Below are 27658 nucleotides of genomic sequence, written 5' to 3' on the forward strand. Positions count from 1 at the left end.
TTCCTAGAGAATTTGAATTTCAGCTCCTCACCTCCTGTCTAATTGCTGTGGTTGTTCAGGCTTTAGAAGTGTTTTGAATGGAGAAAGATTTGAGAAGAGGCAATAAAGTGTACAATGGTACAATGGGTCAAACTGCATTTACTGCCATTTACTGCTCTTTCACAATCAAAGTGCTTGATTTCTTTCCCAAGATGGTGATTTTCCAGCAAAAATGATGACAACATATTCAGTCCTGAGTTAGAGGAGGTAGGGATGAAATGTCCCGAATGATGAAAACATAAACTATGATGCGCTCATAAACTTGTCAAGTTGAAAATACTACCTCTGTGACTTTGCTGAGTAAAAGTAAGGATTGAGTTACTGAGTATTACATTATGACACTTTAAGGTTTGGTGAAAAAAAATAATTGTTTTCACATACAGGAAACATAATAGCGGCTGTTCAAGGGTCTGATGTGAGTCGGTGGGTTCTTGTCCCTAACAGTGGGTTATTTGCATTAGAAGCAGACTCGGTGCAGACGTCAGTGAGCCGCATCACTGCACTTGTAGCGGAAGCCTTTAAACTTGAACAAACTTTTAGGAATAGGCGCATTTTTGCGCGTAGACCCTAAACGTACCCGTATGAAGATATAACCAGAAAGTACACAACATACAGTGTGGTTGTTTATTTACTTATTTTGAACTGGAAGAAAATGCCTAGACGGGACAGTGGAACTATATTTCTTCGTGGATGAATACAGAGCCAAGGCTACAGCGCGCAAGCGGAGATACGCAGACACGGCTGTTTTGGTGAAGTCTGAATAATCTGCGTGAAACCTTTTCAGCTCATGATTCTGTCAACAGCCATCCTTCCTGTTTTTGTTGACATCTCTGGACTATAATCGTTTAAAGCCACATTTTAAACTCTGCTTGTAAAACGAGAGAGAGTGAGAGAGTGAGAGAGAGAGAGAGAGAGAGAGAGAGAGAGACCAATTTTTAAAGTTCACGATGTCTATTTTACCTTTTACTCCACCGATCGTGAAAAGACTTTTGGGGTGGAAAAAGGGAGAGCAAAACAGCCAGGAGGAGAAATGGTGCGAGAAGGCAGTTAAAAGCTTGGTGAAGAAGCTGAAGAAGACTGGACAGCTAGACGAACTGGAGAAAGCCATCACCACCCAGAACGCAAACACCAAGTGTATCACCATCCCGAGGTGAGTCCGAGGAAAAGACTCGACAAACACAGAGAGAGTTGGGGTGTCCTCACATATGTATTCTTTTTCACTGGTTTCACTGGTTTCAGTGGTGTGTCCTGTCCCGGTGTGCGCTTTTTGACTTTGCGCTTTTTGACATTGCGCTTCTGTGATTTACTTGGATGAAGTGACCAAGAGCACCGGATATACCGGATCATCACACGCAGGATATTCCTAATAATAACCCTTAGAAACAACATTACTAAACTAGTACACTTTTAATTTTGTTTGTCTTTTTTTTTTTGCACCTTTTGCACCAGTCTTGAGTCATAGTAATTTATTTAATGTGCGTAAAAGAACCATATGTAGTTTTTAGACAGGAAACCGCAATGTTTGCCTCACATCCACAGGGTTTGTGTTTGATTTCCCTCTCCATCATGTGTGTGGAGTTTTCTTGTTCTGTCTGCATCAGGGGTTTCCTCTGGGTACTCCAGTTTCCATTCCATAGGCTGTAAGTTATAGGCTGAATGACATCTATAAATTGTTTGTAGTGTGTTGTTGCCCTGTCGAGGGTAACCCACACTTCCCTGGGATAGGATAGGTACAGAAAGTACACTACATACACAATCTTTATGATAATACTAAATGCTTTCTAAATGTACGAGAGGTGTACTCATGAATATATCATCCCAGTGATAGGAAAAGTACATATTTATATGTTTGCTTGTTTTGAGAGTGTATCAGATCTCGGACTCGACTCTCAATGCACATCGTTAACTCTCAGTCTTGGTCATTTGTTTAAATTATTATTGACAGTTTATTTATTTAAACACATTCCAGCTCTGAAGTCACTGTTGTAAGTTGAAAAAAAAATCACCATCATCATGTATGTTATTTTCTTAATTTTGTGGAAATACAGTACGAGGGACTGTGGTTTAGAGAGCATAGCAACACACTGCCTCGGGCTTTCACTTTGGTCTGTTGCCTGATAATGTTATATAACACCAACCTTTAATCTGCAGAGCTTTAGGGCCACTGTACTGTGTGTCTGTGGGTGTGGAAGTATTAGAAATATAAGGCTTGTAAACCTGTGTGCTGTGGGACAAGAATTGTTTGATGATTCATTGATTTATTGATTAAATGAGTCATTCATTAATTTATCTTCAGTAGCTGTTTTATCCTGATCATGGTTGTAGTGGTTTCAGAGCATATCACAGGATCACTGGGTATAAGGAGGTAAAGCACTCCGTATAGGATGCCAGTTTATCACAGGGCATCATACACACAGACTTTTTTTTAACATAGCCAATGTAGCTACCAGCATGTTTTTGAAAGGTTGGGGGTGGGGGTGGGGGGGGACTGGAGAACTCACAGGAAACCCCTGTGGATACAGGAACATGTGAAACTCCAACCAAATCTTAATTGGAGCACAGGATCGAACCGTGGACCCTGCAGCTGTGAGGGCAACCAGTATAATCACCAGCCTTTTATATTGACTAGTCTATAATGTTTAACAACTTGAACTTTGAGGTTTTATTCAGCTAGTTGCAAATCAGTTTCAACTACTACTACAACTATCCTTTATCCCTTAAAAAATATACAAGTCGATGGTAGAGTAGAAGGAGCAGAACCAAAAATTTAACCGGCATCTCAGAATATGCTGTTTTATAGCACTCAGACATCCTCTTGCATCTTACAATGCAAATATCTCTTGTCCATCAGTCCACGTGTACTTGCTTGTGTTAGCTGATGATTTGTCTCTCTGTTTAAATGTTTTAGGAACCCAAAGCTAGGAGTACCTCCAAGAACCAGGCAGTACACTTCATGACTGTAGAATCAGTTATTGAGTTGAGTTTTTAGGAAGTATTTCATCCTTGGCCAGTGCGGTTTTTAAATCTTATCTCTACACACTTCCCTGTGCTTTGATGTATTTAAAAAACCTGTTGACTCAAAATAAGTTTAAATGAAAGCCTATGGGCAGTTTTAGAGGAAGTTAGCAGCTGCCCCAACAAGTTCTGTTCACAGGCATAGTTCTGTTCACAGGCAACATATTACCACATACAACATATATTCTTTCTATGGTAACTGCGTACATATATTGCTGGGGTTTATATACTATGGGTTTTATATTCATATTCATTCATATGCACATGCACACGCACATACACACACACACACATTTTTTTGGGACTCTAGTGCACGCACACACACACACACACACACACACACAAACACACACACACAAACACACACATTTATGGGACTCTAGCACACACACACACACACACACACAAACACCCACATTTTTGGGACTCTAACACACACACACACACACACAAACACCCACATTTTTACGGCTCTAACACACACACACACACACACACACATTTTTGACTCTAGCAGTTTGCTACACAGTCGTTTTTTATATTTTCTGTTATTCTTTATATAGACACTGCCTCCTGTATTTTGAACTGAGTGTGTGTTGTGGAAGGTGTGTTTCTGTAAAGGGCCAAGCCTCTGGTGGTTTTACCCTGCAGAGTGGCTGTTGTTTTCAAAAGATAGTGAAGTGAAAGCAGAGCCCGGAGCCACTGAGCCGACTCAGTCAACCAGGAGTAAGCCTGTGGCTTGTGGTCTAACCTTGCACTCGTCTCTGGGTGAAGCTATACTGAGAAAGAAACTGAAGCCTTCAACACATCAGAGGTTGGGGTAAAACAAAAAGAAAAAAAAATAGGGCTGTTTTGGAGTCAAAATTGTATAGAGAAATAAGTGTTTAAGATCTATAAAAATATAATATAATATAATATAATACTTATGTAACTTGAATGCAATAAAGTTATTTATCTATTATTACTGCTGCCTGGTGGTGACTGAACTAATAACAATCTATTTTATTAGATTCTCATAATTAAATTCCTACTTTAGTCACTTTTACACAGCATTATTGTTATTGTTTTAAGAGTTATTGCCGTTCTTTAACAGTTATATAATCACTGTTAATATTATCGATCACAATTATTCATAGAAATGAGAAAAACATCAATTAATCCCTCTTTATTGATCCATTTCTTTCTTTCAAATAAGTCAAAACAACACTGCTCTGTTTCTATATTCACAGTGATTGATATATATGGTGTTTAAATTTAATTAAATTACTGCAGACGTCTGCATGCCTTTTTTCTTCCAACGATCATTTCAATCTGATTCAGCACTGAGTTCAGACCTGTTCTTTATTCCTGGCCCTGACTTCTCTCCTAACCACTTGAGTTTGAGTCGCTGGATTCCTCACACGTCTCTGCCTCGTCTCGCCTCACACGCAATAAGTTACAGACGGAGCGAGGCTGCAGTTTAATGCTGTACTACAGAGTGCTGTCTTGTCTGTACATGCTGTTAAAAATCTGTCATGGCTTGCTCTGAAAAACCTACAGAGATTGTTTGATATCAGTAAGTGGAGATTCATAAAGCACATAAAGTAGAACATCGGTCTTTGTCTTAATGTCTTTATTTTTGAAAACATTTCACAAAATTGCAATTTACAGAAAAGCAAACCATCAGAACAGCTTCAATCTCAATTCAATTTCAATTTCCTGCTTGCCAAACTAAAACAGCTCACACAGAAGCTTATTTTTCTATTCGGCATTTAACCAGCTTCTAAGGCACACGGCTGACATTTGTCTACTCCAGTGTGGGTTGTTGCACACTACTTGTCAGTTTGCTAGTAGAACTTTTTAAAACTTTGATGGTTGGTTAGTTATATATGCACACAGCTTTGCGTTTATCCAGAGTGCCATCCAATTTTCTTTTAAAAAAGAGAAATTTTCGCCTACCAGAGTTACTGGTGCTTGCGTCATTGTAGATGCTAAGAGTGATAATCTTCCGAACCCCAATATCATTTGTATGATGCAAATCACATTAACGATGCACCTTTGTGTGTTTCAGTAATTTATTTATTATTAGTAAATTATTTTAACACAATAAGGATTTTACCTTGATCGCATGTGTTAACGCCTAAACGTTGACAGCCCTAATAAAAATGCATACAAAGGAGACCACAGCCATGTGAATATAACATTTTATATTCTGAAGTATTTTTATTTATTTTATATTTTAAATATTTTTATTTTCCAGAAAACTATCGTGCAGTCCATTTCATTCATCTCACAATAGTTCTTCTGCCCATTCAAATGCGCTCTGTACATTTTACTTTAAACATGTCTTTAAAATTTTACTATTTTAAACAGAACCTTCTCAACTTAAAGTGTATCAAAAAAATTTTCAACCTGTGCTACGAGGGGAAAAAATCTCTAATACACTTGTTCAGTTCAGTCATAAAAATTAGATACGCAAATGAACTACGGAAATGAACAATATGGTTTTTAGGATGAAAGAGATATGAGAAAACCTTACCAAGAACGTTCATCCAACCTTCCAACAGTACGGTAAAAAGTCTTTCCTGTTGCTTGCGTAATCCTCTCAAAAGCTTGGATTATGCACTTCTTTGTTGTTTATCTATTGTATTAAAAATTTACAAATTACACAGATTTGAATCTAGAAATGTTTGTATGAGAGTTCTACAAGTTTCCTTTAGATTTAGATCCATGTGATATTTGACTGAACATTCTCACAGGGAAACATCCCAAACTTCTTGTCTGTCTTAGCAGCTTTTATAATACAGGTTGCTAAAACGTAAGGAAGAAATATATGTAACTACACGGTCCAGAAAGTACGAAAATAATGTTGAATGTATTTAAATCTCTATAATTTAAAAAGCAAAGTGGACTTTATATGTCCTGTCTGTTCTATTGCTTTCTGTGACAAAGGAATTACTGGACTTTAGATTTTTAGACCAGGCTAATTTTAGACAGGGAACTTAATGTTGGCTTCTTTATGTTGTAAATTTGTCCTATCTAATCTAAAGCCTCGTTTTTTTTTTTTAAATGTGAAACTCTGCGCCTGTTTGTGCTCTCCATCAGTCTCACATCCTGTCTGACCCAGAAGCAGAGGATATCTGCACTATGTGTCTTGTCTATCTGCTTTCTGAAGCTTGCTGTATCTCAAGCCACACTTTCATTGCAGGTTACACACTTGGTGCAAAAGTTCACAGTCTATAGAAACCCTGAAAGAACCCACAAACTCCTCGTTTGGTGTGTGACGAAGTGACTGTGCAAACAGGAAAGTTTATCAGTGAATCAGTGAGTCGAGCGATGTCTGGTGTCGTGACCGTAGCGTTTATTTCTCCTCGAGGCTGAATCTGTCTGCTCCCTGAAGAGACGTCTGGCATCAGGTTTATCTTCCTGAAACCGGAGGCGCTTTTGATACAGATTAAATAGATCCGATTTCTCTGGGTTTTAATTGATCTGCCGACTGTTTTGTGTGGGAGGGCCATGTTTTCAATGCGAAGGTCGTCTGTGGGAGATGAAAGATGACTCAGAGTTGTTGTTCGTTGGCGACAGACAGTAAAATCAGTATGACCCTGTAGTCTGGGATCTTGTATTTTTTTTTTTTAGTGAAAGGCACATACTAACAAATATCTCACAGCTCTAGAGTCTGCCGTTCTGACTTCAGCTTGATTTCTGTCTTAGTGGAGTTTCTGTCTCCTCATGTCTGTTTGGGTTTGGGTCATGTGCCCCTGTGGGGGTGGGGGGTAGGTGACTCTAAATTGCCACAGTCATAAATGAGTGTGTGAACATGTGTGTGGTGTCCTGGGACGAACTGGCATTCCATCAAGGGTGTATTCTCACCTTATGAGAAGCCCTGATTCACCTCAACCCTGACCAGAATAAAGTGCTTACTTAAAATGTATGAGTGATCAGCTGATCAACCAACATGGAAAAAAATCAACTAATTGTATGAACATGCTTTCTTTTGCATTGTACATATTTAGCCAGTACTCTTCTAATGTACAAAGTAAGACTTTTATTAATGATGGTAATGGATAGTTAATTAAAATTTTTAGATGCCAGTTTATAAACATAGACAAAAAAATAAGTTAACTTTTTACTATTTTACACAATCATTAAGACCTTTTTCCCCCTCATTTTTTATTGTTATTAAAACATTCTGGGGTCTAATCTTCCGAGACCACATTGAAAATCTGGATTTTTAAAAAGTCAGAATAACAGCAACATTTTTAAAAAGTCTCACAAAATAAAAACATGCTCAATATTTTTAATTTTGCAATATTGACCATGATGACACATCGTACATAAGGTAAGATGTTGCTTTAATCTTTCCTCTTTTGTTGAAGGACGTGTTTAAATGGCACTCTGATTGATTTTATCTAACATTCATCGTACGCTTTTTCACAAACTTGATGTACATGGCAAAAATTCATGTAAATGTTTTATTAAATTAGAATAGAATCCATTTTCACTTTTAGGCATCACTATATGTTCTTTCAAAGATATTGGCCATCTAGTTAGTCGGCTAAGCATGTTCTAATGTGTGTGTGTGTGTGTGTGTGTGTGTGTGTGTGTGTGTGTGTTTGTGGGTCTGCTGACAGCAGCCTGTTTGACCACATTGATGAGGTAGAGGGCAGATGCCAGGTCTGGCTGCGGTTGTGGTGAGGATTAGATGCGCACTTTGACTGCCATGCGCATGTACAGCATTAGCATGTACTGTAGGCGTCTTGAATGTGCGTATACTTACGTCTGGACGTAAATAGACTGAATGACTGCTTTATCGGCATGTGTGACTGCTATATAGACATGTGTGCATGTGTACACACATGCTCTTTCAGAACATTTTCTGTGTAGTCATATCTGTGTATGCTCGAGTGCAAACTGAATTCCACCCAAATATATTTTAATGAACATATCATTTTATACTTGAAAAGAGACAGGGCCACACTATGCACCTGTAGCTGTATGGAAAGTAATAAATGTGACCATTTGTCGGCAAAAATCCTGATGGGACGATATACAAATGTACAAATATGAACAAATAGTAATGTTCTTTAATATATATATATATATATATATATATATATATATATATATATATATATATATACATATATATATACATATATATGTATATATATATATAGAGAGAGAGAGAGAGAGAGAGAGTGAGAGAGAGAGAGAGTTGGAAATTGCATGTAATATGTAATTTTAAAGAAATATTTTATTTTATATTATATTATATTTTACATTTAAATGTTTCCTTTTTAATTTTTAAAAAATGTCAGTATTAAGTGTGTTCACAAATTGTGAGGCATTTCAAAAGGTTTCACAGGTTTAGGTGTCAAATGGCTAAATTTAGAACACTGAATACTCTTTTTGCGTTGTTCACGTAAATATTTTCACAGCTTTTATTGTCTATGGTGTTTGTGTGTATTTGTGTGGTGGACTGTGGGTAAAAACCCTTGTGTTTATATGTGGTGTGCAGGCCCTGTGTGAGGCGGGGTTAGTCATCCCTCTGGAATGCAGTGCGTCCCCGCGAGAGGGAGTGGGCTGCCGCTTGGTTTGCGGTTGCTGCTGGGGTTGAAGGTTTAAAAAGCTGCTTGCCGCCTTCCTATCTGCTGGGATTAAACACGTTCTGTAGTGCAGACAACAAGCCCGCTTTGTGCTGCTCTGTCATCATGGCCAGTGCACACACACTACTACAACCACTCCCAAATTGACGCGCCAAAATAGCACTTCTTTAAGGCTGTTGAGTGTTTCTGAAGTGTGTGTGGGTGTGTGTTTGCCATCGGGAGGGAAGGTGAGGAGAGGGGAGGTGGGGGTAAGCCTCTGAGGGGTGTTTTGAAGTTTGTCTGCGTTTTTGGGAAACTTCCTTTAAAGTCTGCTGCAAGTGTACACAGACTAATCCAGGTAATCTCTGGAGCCGTTTGTCCCGTTCTTATTCAACAGATATAACAGCTGTTTGCTTTAAGTAATGTTATTTCCACATGATGTCCTAGCAGTGTTTGTGGTTTGAACACATTTCATTCATTTTTATAAGCTACTGAGAAATGTGTAAGCAACTAAATGATTTACAGACACAGCTGTTGTTTTTGTTGTATTTCATCATCAGTTGTTTTCACACCAGCAAGCGAGATGCTCATTGAGATTTCGCGACTTTTTTTATGTACCACATTTGTCGGTGTACTAACTATACTATACTAGCTATGTACACTCACCAGAGGCAACAGCAATCTCTGCTACTGTCATCCAAGCTTTATGTTTCTTAGTACACAATTCAGTTTTGCCCAAAAAATTTGTGAGGGAGGAACCGAAAAAAAAATAAAACAAATCCAAATATCTCAAAGGATTCTTTGGACCAATCCTTTAGTGTGTGTGGACAGAGGAATAATTCAGAACGGTCTTTGGGATTTGAGAGTTTGAAACCGAGGTCCTTCAAGCTGCTGCTGCTGGGCCCCTGATCAAGGCCCTTTGCCCTCAATTGCATAAAGTTGCATAGTTGTATAAAATGAGATAAAAATGTAAGTCTCTCTGGATAAGGGTGTCTGCCAAATGCTGTCAGTGTAACGAATGGATGAAGAGTCTTTAAGATTGGACAGAATGGACAGAAATCTGCATCTGCTAAACTGCTCTAAAGACAGTACAGACATGCTGCCTTGGCCTGTATGTAGTCTTTGGTCAGCCGGAACATCTGAGACCCCCTTTCCACTGCAAGCTGCCAGAGCTGATGTGGGTTCAGAAAACTGAGCCTGGTTTTCGATTAGTTTGGAAGCTGAACATTACATTAAACTGAACATCGCATTAAAAAAACATCAGATTGAGAACTAACGTGACTATCCAGTCCCATGTCAAATATCAGTCTCAATTTTCCAGCATCTATATTTTAGAACTGATATAAAATAAGGCAAACGGGAATGAATTAAAGTTGTTTATGGTGATTTAAAGATTGAACTCTCCTGTACACATTTGTTCTTGATTCTAGATCAGCAGTATTTTGGTGCTGGAACCAAACCAGTTTTGCTGATAGAGAACCATTTCTTCTAATACAAGTGCAAAAAATTGTTTATGATTCGTCAACGATGATGATTCGTCAATGATTCGTCAAAATTATTTCCACTTGTCAGTGGAAATAATGGATATGATTCTTCTCTCATTCTTATAATGTCATGCATTGCTTACGGTGCTCACTTCTAGACAATTTATCTGAGCATGTGCTAAATCATGTAGCACAAGTGGGACAAATCCTCATGAGAAATCATGACTTCAAATCTGATATAAGGGCTATAGTGGAAGACTTTTTTTGAATTTAAAAATGTAAGTATCCCATGTTCCACAGCTCCACAGAGATTTGGGTTTGTGTAAGTACAGCCAGGAATAGCATCTTTTACACAAGGATGGCCTTAATGGCTTTACCAGAGAGAAAATAAGCCAAAGCCAGCAAAGGAGTTACCAGTTTCAGACTCACGAGTCTAATTCACAGAATTCAAGCAGAATCCATGTTTCCTATTAACGTAAAATATCACATGTGATAGTGATATGCTTTAGGTTAGTTTGTGTCTAGTGTCATGTGCATGACCTGTGAAAATGTCCTGTATATGGATCAAACTATGGCACATCCGGTCCAGTCCAGTTTTTTAGGCCACTAATAGTGCCAGTACGATTTTTAGTCTTGGGATGTGTCTCTTTTTCTCAACATTGGATCCTTGTGGATTGAACCGGACATAAATATATACCGTAGTTGTCATTTCTAAGACTTACTCTTTATACTTTTCATGCAGTGTCATTTGTCAGTGCCTCTGGATAGCTGGATTGAAATCTGAATGGTGTATTGAGAGAAATTTTCTTGTTTCAGTTGTTCTGTATCAGTGATGTTAACTGGTATGTTGATTTTGGCAGTCAGCCTTTAGCAGGAGGCTTTTTAGACTGGTTCAGAAGTGAGGTATAGAAATATGCTCCTACAGTCCACAAGTCAAGCTGTCCAAATTACTCATAAGCAATTTATCTTGTTTGAACCAGATGTGTGTTTGTTTATTTGTCAAAATTAGAGGAGTTAAAGACCATGTTTATTGATAAAAATGTACCAGACTCTCTAGCAATAGCTAGTTGTCTGGCTCGCAAAAATAAATAACAGATTAAATCTTCTTATTGTGTCTTGGGCGCATTTGCACCTGCAGTTTAAGTAGATAATCTCTATTCACATTTAATTCTGATACCCAGTATGCATTTTAAACTGGGTGTGGGGATCTTGTGTAATAGCTGTGCAATTAATAGCAAGTAACAGCTAGTAATTTCTGAAGGGGACGTATTGTGATGGAGGAAGTATTTTTGGGATTGTTGTGAATTTGGACTAGAGTAAAACTTTCATTATGCTGAATTGGGATGCTGCCCAGTCTTTGACCATAACCTTCATGGTTTCATTTTAATGAATGGGGTTGGAGGAGGGGCAGCCACAAGCATTGTGGAGGGAGTTTTGGTATTTTGGGGTTCAAGGTCAAAGGCCAAGTGTGTGTGCTGGAAGCAGTCTGGTCTCAAAGTCTCCCCCAGCCGATTTCTGTGCATCGCATTTGCATTACAAACTTCTCAGAGGTCTTCTGAAACTCGTAAAAGTGTCTACATTTTCTCACTTTGTCCTTGTACTTTTGAATCTTGCTTCAAAAACATTCATCTTTTGTATTTGCAGTCACGTATTTACCTTTAAAGTGATGGTAATGTTTATATCACACATTAAAATGAATAACTTTATTACTCTTAATAGAGTAAATCATTGAAGTTGTAATTATGCGCATAACTTTCAGCTTGAGCATTTCGGTTATTGTAATATGTTCTGATAGCTGCAGCTGAACCTGTCAGGATATTTTCTGCTCTAGAAATATTTTTATAGATTTTAATGCATTCTAGATTTGAATGAATAACATAAAATTTGCAGTAAGTAAGTATATTTCCAGAAACGCTGTATTTTGGCTTAGTTTGTATCTTGTAAGTCAGTTTAGTAAAATCAACCCAGTGTGTTTGGAACTGGACCAAGACTGCCTCGCTCAGCCTGATTATTTTGTTGCACGTCTGAGGGTGATCACGGTGTCATCACTTGCCCCAAAGAACTGCATCACAAAGGAAAACGCACCAGTCTTCCATTGGAACGGACTCCGTACTGTACAGTATATCTGAAAGCACCATAGGGGTTTGCGCTGGCTTATTCACAGAACCTGAAACCCCCCCTTGTTTCTGCTGTACAGATTATATCTGCCTGCCAGCTTTAGATCTTGTCAGGTCATTGCTATCATTTTATTTTCCCCTCCTTCTACTTCTGCATTCCACCCCTGCCTCTCTCGTTTTCTCTCTCCCACACTCTTCTTCCTAAATTTCACCCCATCTGTATTGACATGACAGCCTCTGTCCTGAACTGGGGCAGCAGTGTACACCTACCCTGTGTGTGTGTTTGTGCATGTGCGTGTGTGTGTGTCTGTGTGTGTCCACAGTCCTGTTAATCAACTTTCCTCTCAACAGTCAGCCGGCAGTCATTTTCCAAGTCAGTTTCGCCCACGGTATATATACTGACAATAAAGTCTGAGTGCTGTGACTCCAAGGTAAATGAACTGAAAAGTGATGCAAAGCAACACTGAGCATTTATGTGAGGAAGCTTTTCACATTATGCTGCTATTATTAAACAAAGTTTAGCATATTTAGATTTCTGCAAGTTGGACCAGAATCTCAGACCATTGCTCTGAGCCATTTCACCATTGCCATAAACATCATTCATCCACAAAGTTGTTGAATATATGAAAAGGGTGCTACTCTCTTTTTTTCTTTCTTTCATTTTTCCTTTCCTCTCTCTCCTCTCTCTCTCTCTCTCTCTCTCTCTCTCTCTCACACACACACACACTCTCCTGATGATTAAGTGTTTGTGACATGAATGGTGTCTGTGCCTTGGATTTGAAAAGGACTTGGGGAGCTCTGCTGAACCAGGATAACCTTTTTCATTAGTCTCTCTCTCTCTGTCTGTCTCTGTCTCTCTATCACTCAGGGTAAGAGGGGTAAGAGCGTGCTAATGCATATTTAATGCATAATAATGCTATAGTCATGCATAATGTATGAGAAGATCAGCGGGTCAGAACTTCAGGGGACTGCAATCCCACTCCCAACATGTGGATTTTTGTGCATTTAGTTTCATCATGCCATTACAATTCAAAGTATTTTAAGTATTTCTGCTGCTGCATGATTAATCTGTATAACATTTTTCATTTAAAGCATTGATTATAATGACTAAAACAGTTCACATTTTGCCTTAAAGAAAACCTAATTGTCTACATTTTCACTTTTAGATTAGTGTTGGATATGGGCAATGTGTATGACCTACTTAAGCGTAGAACTTTCTGGAAAGAGTCTAAAGAGGTCATATCTTTATACTAAGCGTTAGCCATATCATTAGCTATAAAGTCCATCACTGATTACATGTCTACATCGATAACACTGTTTTTGCTAAAGGGGCATGCACACCATTTCCATTTTCCATAAACAAAGCATTCGTGAGCACACGTTGGTCTGCTTTTTGAAATGTTCTGAATTCAAGTGAGTACGACAGTTCCAGTAACATTGAGTAACATTAACAGAATTAGTTTTTGTACATCCAACATGATTTGAGTGTTTATTTTCAATACATCTGAGCTGAGAATCAAACCTACAATGCAGGTGTGTTGTATCAGACACATTGCCACTGTGCTAATCCACTATGTATGTATTTAGTCATCTAAATTTAGTTCTATAGATCTAGAAAAAGATCTAGCCCTGGCATCCATTCATTATGTAATAATGGTTTCATAAAAGTTTGCATTACTGAGGCTCAGGGGCCCAGCAGACATCTTGGCGGACCTGGGATTTAATCTTATGACCTTCCGATCAGTAGTCGAATGTCTTAACCACTAGGCTACCCATCCCAATTCAATACTACTTGAACTGATCAGGTTCACTCATTCACTATTTAATCTAGTAATTTAAGAAACTTGTTAAAATATAAGCTGCTTAAATATTAACTTTTTAGTATGAGCAATGAAATTCCATTGTATTGAGAATTATTTTTATGTAAGTTTTATGTAAGTTATACCTAGTTATACCTGGGTGCTTCTTTGTGTCTGGGCTGTTAGTTATTCATTCATTTATTCAAAAGAAAAAGAAAAAACAAACAGAAAGAAACATACAAAACAAAACGTTTTTGTTCAGTATGAAGCTATGTACAGTATCAGCTCTTGATGCGGTATACGTATAATGAGTGTTATAGTTCCAGCCACATCAGTTGGTGTTGATGGTTGAATCACATTTAAAGTTAAAGTGGTGGATTAATTAATTAGCCCTCATGAGGACAGACATTTTTGAAAGTAACAGTCACTAGTAAGACACTAGTGAGACTCAAGTAATATATTTTATGTGTAATGGCTGAACACTATGGATTATAGCTAAATATAAATGAATTACATTTTTAGATTGTTTGGTTTTGAACCCTTGTGTGGTGTTCAGGTGAAATTGACCTATTTTATATTTTTAATAAACATATTTTACATTTGTTGCAAATCAACGTCATTTGCAGATACATTTCTGAGAGCTCTATTTCATAGCTAGTGACTGCACTAATCTTTTGTTACTCGCTATTTTTTATTTTCTTTTTTTCTACATCTTCTGCATTTAAAACCCCAATAATATTTTGGGTTAGTCTGACTCAACATTTGACAGAAGGGTAAAACAAAATCCTATTATGAGATATTTTTACTCATTTCAAGAAGCTTCTTTCAATGAAGAAGCTTCCAATTTCTATTGTTATAATATAATAGAGAAAAACCAGATAAACTTTTCTTTATTTATGGTCTCTTGTTTATTGTATTTCCTTTTCCTCTCTCTCTCTCTCTCTCTCTCTCTCTCTCTCTCTCTCTCTCTCTCTCTCTCTCTCTCTCTCTCTCTCTCTCTCTCTCTCTCTCTCTCTCTCTCTCTCTCTCTCTCTCTCTCTCTCTCTCCACTGAAGAGTAAACCAGAAGATATGACAGCTTGTGTACATGCACAGTTTGAAGCCTAGCCCTGATTTTCCTCTTTAAGCCCAGCCTCTGACCCTGAAACTACAGGGGTCATGTTTGTTTGTGTGTGTCTGTAGAAGGGTGAATGAGGGACCTCGCCTTCTTTGTGTTGTTATGAAATACCTAAAAGCTTTTAGGTCGTGACTAAATAAATTAAAGCATTGCATCATGTAATTCATTTCTAGTTAGTCTTTCTATTTAGTAGATTTGTTGATCTGATTCTAGTTTCCTCTCTTTTAGTCTCTGCACACACAAACACATGCGTACACAATGGATCCAACACAGGGTGATCCAACAGTCTGAGAAACTGTCACTCTCTCTCTCTCTCTCCCTCTCTCTCTCTCTCTCTCTCTCTCTCGCTCTCTCTCTTCCTGTATGTATGTGTGTGTGCGAGAGAGAGAGAGAGAGAGAGAGAGAGAGAGACCCTCACTGTTACTGTCTCTCTGTAGGATGTCTGGATGTCTGTTTTTTACATCAGCTTTTTTTTCTTCCTAATTGGCAGCAAAATCAAGGCTTAAAAACAGAAAGAGTATTTGTTTCTACAGTCTAACAGACATCTTTTAAAGAGCTCTTGGGCTTAGATATTATGGTGTCTTAAAGTGTTTCAGTTTGTGTACACATGTGTGTCTGTGCATGTTTGTTTAAACATATATGGTATGTGTGTGAGAGAGAGAGCAATGCCTTTGGGTGTCTCTTAAGTCTCTACACAATAGTGTTTCCATGGCTGAGTGGATTCAGTTGATGCTGGAGGGTTAAAACTACTCTGGAGGAGAATAAAAAGTCTGACTGCTTAATAAGAGTTAAAAACATTCAGCTAGATGATATTTAAACCTCTGCTCAGGACGTTGTCCTTAAAACTCGTCTATTTGAAATGCACGAATTGAACCGATGGTACGAATTCGTGTGACTTTTTTGTCTCTATCTAGATGTTTTGCCAATTTCTGAGCAAACTGTAAAATGCCCAAAATCTACAAAATGTCCTTTTTCTAACAGTGTAACTCTGTGATTTACCTTCTGTCTGGATCTGAAATATCAGTGTTTTTATACCTCAAACATTTCATCATGAAATATCTTCTTTTTTTTTTTTTTTTTTTTAAGCAAAGTCAAGTTTGGATCATTTTATTCCAGATAGATTAGACATCTCTAGGATTTTACAGGAAGAACAGATGCTCATGCAGTGGGACATTTTGTTTCAGCCACAGCTACATTTCTTTAGAGAATATTTAACACCATACTTACAGATTCTGGGAAATGACCATTGACCTTTTAAAATTGTGTTCATACTGAATTCACTGGCAGGAAAAAAGTGTCAGAAAAAAATTAAAATTGCAAATCACGTTTTAAATGATGTTTATTGTTATAATTGTACTCTATAGTTTTTTTTATAGTGTAATCTTTATTGTGCTGTGCTTAATAATCAAATTTAATACATGATGGCAACTGATATTTTTTCAATCACTAATCTTTCTGTGTGTGTGTGTGTGTGTGTGTGTGTGTGTGTGTGTGTGTGTGTGTGTGTGTCAGGTCTCTTGACGGGAGGTTACAGGTGTCTCATAGGAAAGGTCTCCCTCATGTGATCTACTGCCGGCTGTGGCGCTGGCCAGACCTTCAGTCTCACCACGAGCTGAGAGCCATGGATCTGTGTGAGTTTGCTTTCCATATGAAGAAGGATGAGGTGTGTGTGAACCCCTACCACTATCAGCGGGTAGAAACGCCAGGTAAGAGACAGTCCCTTCTGTTTTCCATGAAATGGACCTTGAGCTTCATTTTATTTATAGCATTACACTAAGCAGTACAGTGCTGCAGCAGTTAGAGTGAATATGTGTGTTCGGTTGCTTTGTGGAACTTAGACAATGCTATTGTCAGTTATTTGTGCTTTCCTTTAGAATTTGAATATATATATTTATATCCTATGGGAATGATTGTCCAGGTATAAGCTGTATCCCTGTTCTGCCTCTGTAGTTCTTCCACCAGTTCTCGTCCCTCGCCACACTGAGATTCCCAGTGAATTTCCTCTACTGGATGACTACAGTCACTCCATCCCTGAAAACACCAATTTCCCTGCTGGCATTGAGCCACCAAGCAACTACATTGCAGGTAAGAGTATGAGAAAGTGTGTGTGTCTCCTGTGTGTATCTTTCAGAAACCATGGAAGTACCACTGCCCTTAGAGACATGTGTGTTAGAGACTGACATTAAAGCATAAGCCTCTAATGTAAAACAGCTAAAACTTACAGCTAATAAAAGCTAAAGATCACATATTACCACAAAATGCTCTGGGCGCTCGAGATGATTGCTGTACATGTGAGGATGAATGAGCAGTGGTCAGGACAAGAGCTGGCAGAGACAGACGGAGACAGAAAATACAGACAAAGACACAGTTTAGCAGAGTCTACTTCAAGCAGGCCAGCAAGGACAGGCACGTGGAGCACTGCTCCAGACACACACACACATGCGCACACAATGGATCCAACACAGGGTGATCCAACAGTCTGAGAAACTGTTATACTCTCTCTCTCTCTCTCTCTCTCTCTCTCTCTCACACACACACACACACACAAACACACACACAATCTATCCAACACAGGGTGATCCAACAGTCTGAGAACTGTCACTCTCTCTCTCTCTCTCTCTCTCTCTCTCTCTCTCTCTCTCTTTCACTCAGACACACTCCCTCTCTCTATCTCTCTCTCTCTCTCTCTCTCACACACACACACACACTTGTGTTTGATCCATCATTATTACATGAAATACATTAAAACTTAGACAAACCAGTATTGTACCTTAGTGTAATCTTCACACCCTTTTGTTCACCAGGTGGCACATGCACATATACAGATACATACACTATATATTGATTAAAACTCTGGTAAGCTGAACGTATAAGTTTTGTAATGACCAAGTAATAAAGAGTAATGGGAAAATCTCTACTCTACTTTCTTAAAAAAAATGGAAATGCCCTCTATCTGTTTTTCTCCCATTAAAATATCTAGCCAGCTAATTACCTGCTTGCTTATGTCTGAAAATGTCAAATCCTCTAAAAATTATTTAACAGTAGATAAAACTAATAAAATATACCATAAGAAACAAATATTAAGTTCATTGTTTATCTTAATACTAAAATTAATGTGCTAGATTAATACACAGGGTCTGTAGCTAAAAGGTCACACAGTCACACACTAATTAGAAAAGAAAAAACCTACATTTTAGATTTGTTAGACAAAAATATACAAGAACATCTTAATGCATTTATATCCATTTACTTCTAATTAAATCTGTAGGACTAATTGTGAATATTTCATGGTCTGGCTGTAATCACTAAACTTTACACTAAGCTTCCGGTCTTGTACCAACCATGTAAAAGGTACTGTACATGTAAGAAAGATCTAATCTGGGCTGCTTTTGGCAGAGTTAGCTCAGGATGTTCTCTGCATGTGAACAGTATTTAATTCTGGGTTTGGAAAAGTGGTCAGTTACAGTAAGTTTGCGTTTCCATTTCCGAGACAGAGCCGTGATGCTCTACTGCTATTCCGAATAAACTTATTCTAAACAGGAAGTTCAGTCTGGGGCAAGATGTTATGAGTCACAAGTGTTACACCTGTTAGCAAGTCTGTGTGCGTGTGTGTGTGCACGCGTGTGTGTGTGTGTGTGTGTGTGTGTGTGTGTGTGTGTGAGACAGGGTTCATACAAGGTGCTTTGCTTTTACTGACAAACAGCTCTTTTTGTTGAGAAGGATTAAAAGGAATTACACCTGATATGTACAGTAATGTCGTGTGCTTGAAACACAATGTATGTAATATTATATACAGTAGAAGGAGTTTCAAGCACATATTATGTAATGAGTATTTCCTATGATGTCACACATCAGGTGTATTTTTTAAATGTTACATATCAGGTGTGAATTTTGTTGTTACATGATGTCATGATTATAGCATTAAATATCAGGTAAGTGGTAGCCTAGTTAAGGTTAAGGTTAAGGTTAAGGTTGTTGTGAGTTTGAAACCCAGGTATACAAGCCCCCATTGCTGGGCCCCTGAGCAAGGCCCTTGACCCTCAGTTGCGCAGTTTGTTTAAAATGAGATAAATGTGTAAGTTTCTCTGGTTAAGGACGTCTGCTAAATGCTGTAAATCAATTAAATGAATATCAGGTGTATTTATTATAATGTGATATATCAGCTGTATTTCTTGGTGTTTTTATTTATATTTTATTTATTTAAAACTGTCTTAGATTGTGTACATGAATAAGTGCTATAATAATGATTAATGTTACATGAACAATGAAAGGCTAATCCAGCCTGTAAGAGTTGTTCTGAATTGTTTAGAAGGTGAGTTGATTAACTTACAAAAAATGTCTCCTCGAATGTACCGCAGTTTTAATTTTGGCCTTTGTTTTTGTGAATGTGTAAGATCACAGGCTTTGTCTTTCCACACATAAAGATCTGGGGCAAAGGAAATATCTGTTTTTTGTTGTTGTGGCCGTGTTTATTTTTAACTAAAAAAACACTCAACTTTTATTCTTAAAGCAAAAAAAAAGCTTAGGGATTTGTGTGTGTTTGTGTGAACTGTATATCCTTTTGTGGAGACCAATACCAATACACAATACAATAGGGGAGACCAAAACCACAATAATTGTAGCATTTTTATCAAGCAAAAATTAAAAAAGCCTGGTTACTTAAGATAAGGCTATTGTTAGAGTTCAGTCTTGAGCTTCATTAATAAACAAACTTCTCACAAGACTAATACAAGACTGTATTTTTCAGAAACACCTCCTCCAGGCTACCTGAGCGAGGATGGGGAGACCAGTGACTACTCCCTGAACCCTAGCATGGACACAGGTAAGTCATCATAATCAACACATCAGAGACGAGTCTGAATGCTAGACACATATCTGTAGTAAAATCACACATGTAGCATTTCACCCTGTCTCATAAATTAGGTCATATTTTAGAGCTCAGAGTATGAGAATCTTTGTGAGTCGACATGCTTGTCAGTGCAATCCATCATACTTAGTTCACTGGAATCTCTTCATCTATAATCAGATGTTATCTATTTCTTTTTTGTAGGATCCCCAAGCCTCTCACCAAATTCTTTATCTCCACCACCGAGCACCTTAGGTAGGACCTTTCAGAGTGTTTACAGTATACTGTAGTGTATGTACATATTTGTATGTGTCAGTGTTTATATACTCGTGTTATGAATTCTTCACTCTGATCACTGTCCCAGAGGAAGCCACAGCTGAATGAACCTTTTGTCTTCCCTCTGGTCTGATCTCTGTAAGAGCACTTGGACAAACATGACACACACACTTCACATGCATGACAGCATCCTGTTGCTTATTATCTGAAGTGAAGATCCTGCGGCTTGTCTTCCTCCTTACTGCTGGAATAATAAATAGCATACTTCCATATGCTACACATAGGGGTTTTGTTCATCTAGCCCATTTCCTGAAGCCCTTTTTTTCTTTAATTTCTTTATTTTTTTCTTTTTTCCTTTTTTAAAACAGTTACAGGAATTGTGGTGTGTTTATGAAGCTGGCGGTGTAAGGCAATAATTTTCTTCCCGAGTAATGGTGGTGTTTCCATTGCCCCATTTCTCGGAATCTACCATCACTTTTAGCATCGCGGTGTCTCTGAGCTCCACCTATTTCTTTCTGCAAGCTATTCTGTCTTCTTGATATGTTTGACTCTTGATTCTTCTCTCTGTCAGACCTGCAACCTGTGACGTACTGTGAGCCAGCGTTCTGGTGCTCCATATCCTACTATGAGCTGAACCAGCGGGTGGGGGAAATCTTCCACGCATCCCAGCCTTCTCTCACAGTAGACGGGTTTACTGATCCATCCAACTCGGAGCGTTTCTGCCTGGGCCTGCTATCCAATATAAACCGCAATGCTGCCGTGGAGCTCACACGCAGACACATTGGTACAGTAAACACTGGCTTCCGTACTTTAGTCAAGAAAGAGAAAAATGAGAAATGGTTAAGATATTAAACATAAAACTTACAGGTTTTACCTTCTGTTGACAGGAAACATCTAAACAACATTTTACCCCCAGGCTGTGATCAGTTTAGGCATTTTGTATAGAAAAAGCAGTGCCTGGAGCACTTTTTGTGGCTCATATGATGAGCATGTTCTATAAAAGTACTGCTCCTGTTGAGTAATGCCTGGTATCAGATTTAGCTAGAAAATATCTATTTTTTCTTTTACTCTTCCAGTGATTGTTTTTACTTGCCCACTGAGGCTGAGTCTGATTGCATAAGTGATAAAAAGAGTTCATCTTCACTCACCACATTTTTGGACAACTCTAGAAAGTTCTCCTCTTCCAGATCCAGATCCAAATCCAGTTGTAGAAATAATGAATTCTGACTGATTTACTTTTTCTTTTCCCCCTAAGTTTATGTACAAAATGTGACGTTAAAATGCGCAGTCACTCTCAGACATATCTGAGTCTATGTAAATGTTAGTAATCTTGTTTATATATTAGTAAAATATATTGAAATTTGTGTGTGTGTGTGTGTGTCCAGGCCGGGGAGTGCGTTTATACTACATAGGAGGTGAGGTGTTTGCTGAATGTCTCAGTGACAGCGCTATCTTTGTTCAGAGTCCCAACTGCAACCAGCGCTATGGCTGGCACCCTGCCACCGTCTGCAAGATCCCACCAGGTCAGACACAAACTAAACCACAAGCTCAAAACGTGTGCTTTTGGATTATAAACCATCTTCTTCAGATATTACGTAACTAATCCGAGTTTTAAGAAATCGGGGGCCATTCTCTTTTATGGTTACATCGGTCCAGTTGTTCCTCATCCCCTGTTCTTCATTGTTAGTTGGATAAAAATGTAAACTGTATGAAAAGTTAAATCAATATGAATTTATTCTTGGCCTGAGATCACAACTGTGTGTCCTTTTTGTTTCCCATTCTTTAGGGACGGGCAGTTTGTCAAAAAATATATATCAGAGTTTATTTGAAGATGCATAAATTTTACATTTTGAATTTAATTTGTGCTGAAATAAATAACAGCTAATATCTTCAGGGATTGATTATATTATTAAATATTTGTCCAGGAAGATGAGATAAAGTGAAACAAATAGTAAAATTATCCAATATGCTACAGCTGGTCGGTATTAGGGCCGCAGAATAATATCATCGTAATATCAGCATCGTGATAAATTAACTCGTAATACATTTTTATATGATATAATGGATATCTTGATATCTTTTTTAAATTTAATCAGTTTTTGTTATAATTAAAAACTGAGTGGAAGCAGCTTAGTCTTTTAATGTGAATATTTTTATTGATAAAATGTTATAAACATGAGAAACATTTATTATAAATTATAAATTTCTTTACTGATGCTTTAAAAAATTACAGTTTTTTAATGTAACTCCAGCAGTCTCTGGGCAACCCTGTATATACAACCCTGTACATGTCAGACATGTATTACAGAAGTCACTTCAAGAAGCTAATCAGTATACTGACATTATTCAAAATCTCAAAAAAACTGAATTATGACACATGCATGGTAATATATCTCGGTATCTATATGTATCTGTAATTTATTGTGTGTGTTTCATCAGGCTGTAATCTGAAGATCTTCAATAATCAAGAGTTTGCTGCTCTTTTGGCCCAATCTGTGAACCAAGGCTTTGAGGCTGTGTATCAGCTGACCCGCATGTGCACCATCCGCATGAGTTTTGTTAAGGGCTGGGGAGCTGAGTACAGGTGAGTCTAAGCTGCCTTACCTGAGCCACCTACTTCTTCATCAACACTGTGCTATAATAAGAGACACCATTATGACCAAAGTCTGGTTAATGTTTAGTCAGAAGTGCTAAAAGCTGTCTGTCTGTCTGTCTGTCTGTCTGTCTGTCTGTCTGTCTGTCTGTCTGAGTTGTTTGTTTTTTCGTGGTGTGGTTTTGGAGTTCACTAACCTGAATCAACACAGGATGAACACTAAAAACCTCCAGATAAGTATATCAGCCATGTAAACTGTTAGGTCTGTGCTAGCAAGTCACACAGCTCTGAAAACACACACTGCGCCGAGAAGTGTCAGAGTTTCCTGGTATCTCTCTCTCTCTCTCTCTCTCTCTTTCTCTCTCTCTCTCTCTCTCTCACTGTCTACTCTGTCTTTGTGTCTCACTTTTTCTCGTGACTAATCTTTTGTTGGAACGAGAGAAACCAAGACCATAATTGAAACCAGTTGAGGATTTCCACTGGGAAATTCACCATAAAGACATATGAGGCAAAAAAGAGAAAGGAAGAAAGAGTAAAAATAGAGAAAGTCTGTTTCTAAAACAGCTTTATGTATTTAAGTAGACATTTCCCTTCACTTTCTTTCTCTCTACTTTTCTCTCACTCACTGACACATACGTTTTCAGAACAAACACATTCTTACAGGTACAGTGCTTAAAAAATGAAAAACATTATTGACTCTTGAAAAGAAAAATAGATATAAAATATGATGGACCTGAGCTGCTGCGTCCTACAACGTCTGCAATAGTAATTTCGGGAAAACAGAAAATCTGCTTCTCTTTTCCATTCCCAGCTGAGCTGTTGAGCTGGAATTGGTAGGAGCTGCCAAACGCACACCCAGCTCAGATATGTCCAGGATCCTTGTGCCCGACTAAATACTCCACAGAAAGAGGTACCTCAGCCCTTGTCTTTGAGTTGGAGTGAGTCCATGGCAGAGATCAATACTAGCAAAGTAACTAACTCAAATTCGAGAACAAAGACAGACCATAACAGACAGATGTATCTGATCAGACCCTGTGTTAGCTAGCATTAACTGGCTAAACTCTGTGCTGCATTTAGACTCTCACAGGCATCAGTGAACAGACACCTACAGTGCTGTGAGATCTCAGTAAAGCACAGCTGATCTGGCTCCTATTTAGCCATAGCAAAAAGACACACTCTCATTAAAGGAGTAGGGGTTTGTTCATATAAATATGTAACTGACAGTCACAATAATGTTTTTAATTCCCATAACACTGTGGTGATGGCAGCAGATAATTACATTTTTCGTTTTGAGTCACGTCCCAGTCCCTATACTACTTTATGAAAGAGGTTTGGAACAGCAGAAAAACACTCATCAGGAAATCCAGTCTGTTTGAGCTCTTGTACGTGGAAAGGGTAAGTCTGCAGAGAGGCTGAAAATCCAAAATTTTACATAAGAGCAGCTTAAAGGAACAGATTATAAACTGATTCAAGGCTAATTAGAACCTGGTAGCAGCTCTCAGCTTTGCCTTGCACAACTTTTTTCTTTTTATTTCCCTTTGCATTGGTGCGATCTGAAAATCGAGGCAAGGCACCAAATACAAACATGTGTTTAGCTTTAGGGTCATTTGAAGAATCCAGCAATCAGAATTGGTGAAAAATGCGATCCCTGTGACTTTGACTTGTTACTGCCAGAAGGCCTGGTTTGAGTAGTTCAGAAACTGCTGTTTTCTTGAGATTTTCAGAAAAAAAAAATCCAGTGTTATATGAAAATAATTCAAAGCTTTTGCATTATTTTCTGCATTAAATATGTAAATGAATGAGCAGGTGCACGGTGTTGCTTTTAAGTTGCCCTTCTAAGAAAATGCCATCCTTCCTACCCAGAGAGCAGGCTGTGAAACTGTCAGTCGCTGGAACAAATATAAAGCTTTTTTAATTTTAAAAGAATAAGTATGTGAAATATGATTCATGACTTGTTTATGTTGGAATACTTAAACAGATCTTCACCCTTACCACATATTAAACTGAATTCCACATACAGCACTGTGCCTGCAGCAGTACTTTTGCTGGCATGTTCCTCTCCATTAGTGCAGTCAGTGAGTCATTTATTCTGCTCAAAGGTTGTATCGAATAATTTAAAGCAGTACAAACCTTAAACTGAAGTTGTGGCAATAAATCCCTTCAAATCACAGCCTCGTCTCATCTGTCACTCCCGTTCTTAATTCATCTTTCATCATGTTTTCCCTTTTCATCCTCTTACTGTCCTTACTCCACCCTGCACTTCCTCTCCTTCGCTTTGATCTTCACTGAATGTTCAACAGTGGTGGAGGAGCTGGCAGAATGTCAAAGCTGAGAGTCATTCAGCGACATGAAGGAGTTAAAAGTGTGCTATAGAGAATAGCGGCCTGCGTCTGAAGAGAGACACTCGGAAGAAAAGAGTGAGGGAGCTGCCCTTTGTTTCAACATTTCCTGAAGTGTCAAAGCAGCTATTAAACTCAATTAGGAACACAGAGCGGAAACCGCAATTAGACAGATTTGGACTTTGTGTGTGTTTGTGTGTGGGTTGTGAGAGCGTGAGCCAATGATTATGTGAGAGGAAGAGAGTGAACCAGACAGAAAATGTAACTCTGAGGAGAAGAGCAGAATAAGAATGTAGTAAGGTGAGGCATAGAGTCAAGGTCTCTGTGACCCACAGAAGAGTGTGTGTGTATGTGTGTGTGTGTGTGTGTGTGTGTGTGTGTGTGTAATGGAGAGAAAGACACTGGGCCGTTGTGTAATCAGAGTGGAATTTAGGAGAGTGTGTTTGGCAATGATGGTGGTCCCTGTGAGAGACTGGAGTCGTGTAGAGCAGCGTTTACACACCGACTGAGCTCAAATCCAGACACACTAGAGTCGCTGCAGCCATTCAGCTGTGTGTCATGACTTGCTGATTTATTACCAAAATAAATCATCAGAGATTAGTAGCTGTAATTAGTAAAAGATGCAACATGACGTGATGTTGCGAAACGTTATCATTACCACCCTGAAGATGAATTTCATATAACACTTTTACTCTTTCTGTACCACTGCAGATTATTTTTTATTTATTAAAAGACGGCATGTCGTACGTATTAACCGTATATGGTTATGTTTAATGTTGTTGAAGGTCGGTGAAGGTCGGCTCCTGTTATCACTTATATTACTGCAGCTATAAACAGTTGTTTCCTCACCTACATCTTGGACGAAAAATGCAGTTTGTCCTCCTATAATTAAAAATGTAAAAGAACAGCTTTACCTCTGACTGTTAAAGCGCCGACACTTGAGACTCCTTCCAAAAAGTTAAACCTTTTTTTACATTTATTTATAATCACACATTTTTAATTTGTTTATTATTAGGCTTAGGTTATTTGGCATGTCAACCACATACCCTGTGTAGGCTATAGAACAATAACCTGTTAATTTGAGCGTATTATTTTAAACCTGTTGTAGCCAGCACTACTGTCAGAGCTGCTCTTAAACAAAATGAAACACTATTTCTTCTCATCTCTCTCTCTCTCTCTCTCTCTCTCTCTCTCTCCCTCTTTGTCTCGCGCTCTCTCTGTCTCGCTCGCTCTCTGCCCCTCACTCTGCTTTGTAGGCGGCAGACGGTCACCAGCACCCCCTGCTGGATAGAGCTGCACCTGAACGGACCCCTGCAGTGGCTGGATAAGGTTCTCACCCAGATGGGCTCTCCCTCCATCCGCTGCTCCAGCGAGTCCTAGGAAAATCCTCTTATTAACGCTGCAGGATGTAACCAAACCAAAACCTGATACATATTCCTATAGGAACTGAGATCTTTAAAGCCATGAGTCAATAGGAAACTAGAGCCTTACAAAACCCACCCACTTTCAGTAGCACTTTCACACACGTTCATCTCAGAGAGGAAGCGTGTATTAAATCATACAAATTCTGCTTGTCCATATTGTTTATCGCTGACGTCCTGTTTAGCTTCTTGGATTTTAGTGAACTGAATTCGTTTGGTTGATCATGTGTACTGTAGATTTCCCTTTGTTGTTTTTGAGTGTACAGTGAAATATTAATGGATTTTTATACATTTTAGTTAAAGTTGTAGTTGTCTATATTTTGGTTAAATTACTTTGAACAAAGTAACAGAAGAAAACTCATTATGTGGTATATTATAGATGTTAATGTGAGATCATGAGCTCTTTAAGAACTGTCAGAGGCTTCGTTTTGTCAGCTGCATGCTTGCCATTTGATTTAATCTTTACTGTTTTTTTTTTCCAAGAAGTGGAACTGAGCACATTCACCAAGTCATTTAAAAAAGGAACCCTCACCATCTATAGCCATAATTCCTCAGTGCCTTGAGATGCAAAAGTGAAACGAACATTAATTGTTAAAGGCATTTTTTTCAACCTAATGTCTGTTCACCACATCTGAAGCGTAGGTGTGGTTACTAAAGACGAGAATTTCAGCACGTCTCACTGAAGCGAGTAAAAAACCGAAACCCTGTTTACTCAAAACTTACCTTTGATGCAGGTCCAACGACAGGTGTTGTGGTATCAGTAAACGGTTGTGCGTTGTGGAACAGTTGCACAATTTCCTCACTCAAAAGGCGGATAGTGTTTAAGTTATTAGGCTCCTGACATGTATTACTTGTATGCAAATGTATTGTTTGTCTCATCCCAAGGTCTACATTCTTAGCGTGGTACAAGTTGTTATACTGTATTACTGTTGTGCATTGCAAAGTATTATAGAATTTATTTTGTGTAAAAGTTGAATATAGCTAAATATTTAAAAAAGGTTATTAATCTGGAAACACCCATTATGGCCATGGAAAATAGCCAAAAA

The 27658-nt window shown here is 38.3% G+C and overlaps 1 protein-coding gene and 1 long non-coding RNA gene across 2 annotated transcripts; one reads left to right on the forward strand and one right to left on the reverse strand.

The window, feature by feature from the left end:
- The first annotated feature begins 715 nt into the window (after positions 1–715).
- smad3a (SMAD family member 3a) lies at positions 716–27658 on the forward strand. The gene is made up of 9 exons (XM_060858925.1): positions 716–1189; positions 16650–16843; positions 17088–17222; positions 19885–19959; positions 20188–20238; positions 20831–21043; positions 21645–21782; positions 22699–22843; positions 26448–27658. The coding sequence occupies exons 1-9, from the start codon at positions 987–989 to the stop codon at positions 26569–26571; spliced, it is 1278 nt and encodes a 425-aa protein (XP_060714908.1). The 5' UTR covers positions 716–986; the 3' UTR covers positions 26572–27658.
- On the reverse strand, positions 21025–25051 carry LOC132838543 (uncharacterized). Its single transcript, XR_009647649.1, has 3 exons — positions 24983–25051; positions 21408–21509; positions 21025–21067 (listed from the first exon to the last, which is right to left on the reverse strand). It is a non-coding gene; the product is annotated as an uncharacterized LOC132838543 (long non-coding RNA).

Source organism: Tachysurus vachellii, chromosome 23, assembly GCF_030014155.1.
Source record: "Tachysurus vachellii isolate PV-2020 chromosome 23, HZAU_Pvac_v1, whole genome shotgun sequence".
Classification (NCBI taxonomy): domain Eukaryota; kingdom Metazoa; phylum Chordata; class Actinopteri; order Siluriformes; family Bagridae; genus Tachysurus; species Tachysurus vachellii.

Excerpts from the sequence above, each read along its gene's own strand:
- smad3a (XM_060858925.1), top strand. The coding sequence starts at position 987 with ATGTCTATTTTACCTTTTACTCCACCGATCGTGAAAAGACTTTTGGGG. Across the intron at positions 19,960-20,187 it reads GAACCCTAGCATGGACACAG|GATCCCCAAGCCTCTCACCA; the intron begins GTAAGTCATCAT and ends TCTTTTTTGTAG. Across the intron at positions 21,783-22,698 it reads CGTCTGCAAGATCCCACCAG|GCTGTAATCTGAAGATCTTC; the intron begins GTCAGACACAAA and ends GTGTTTCATCAG.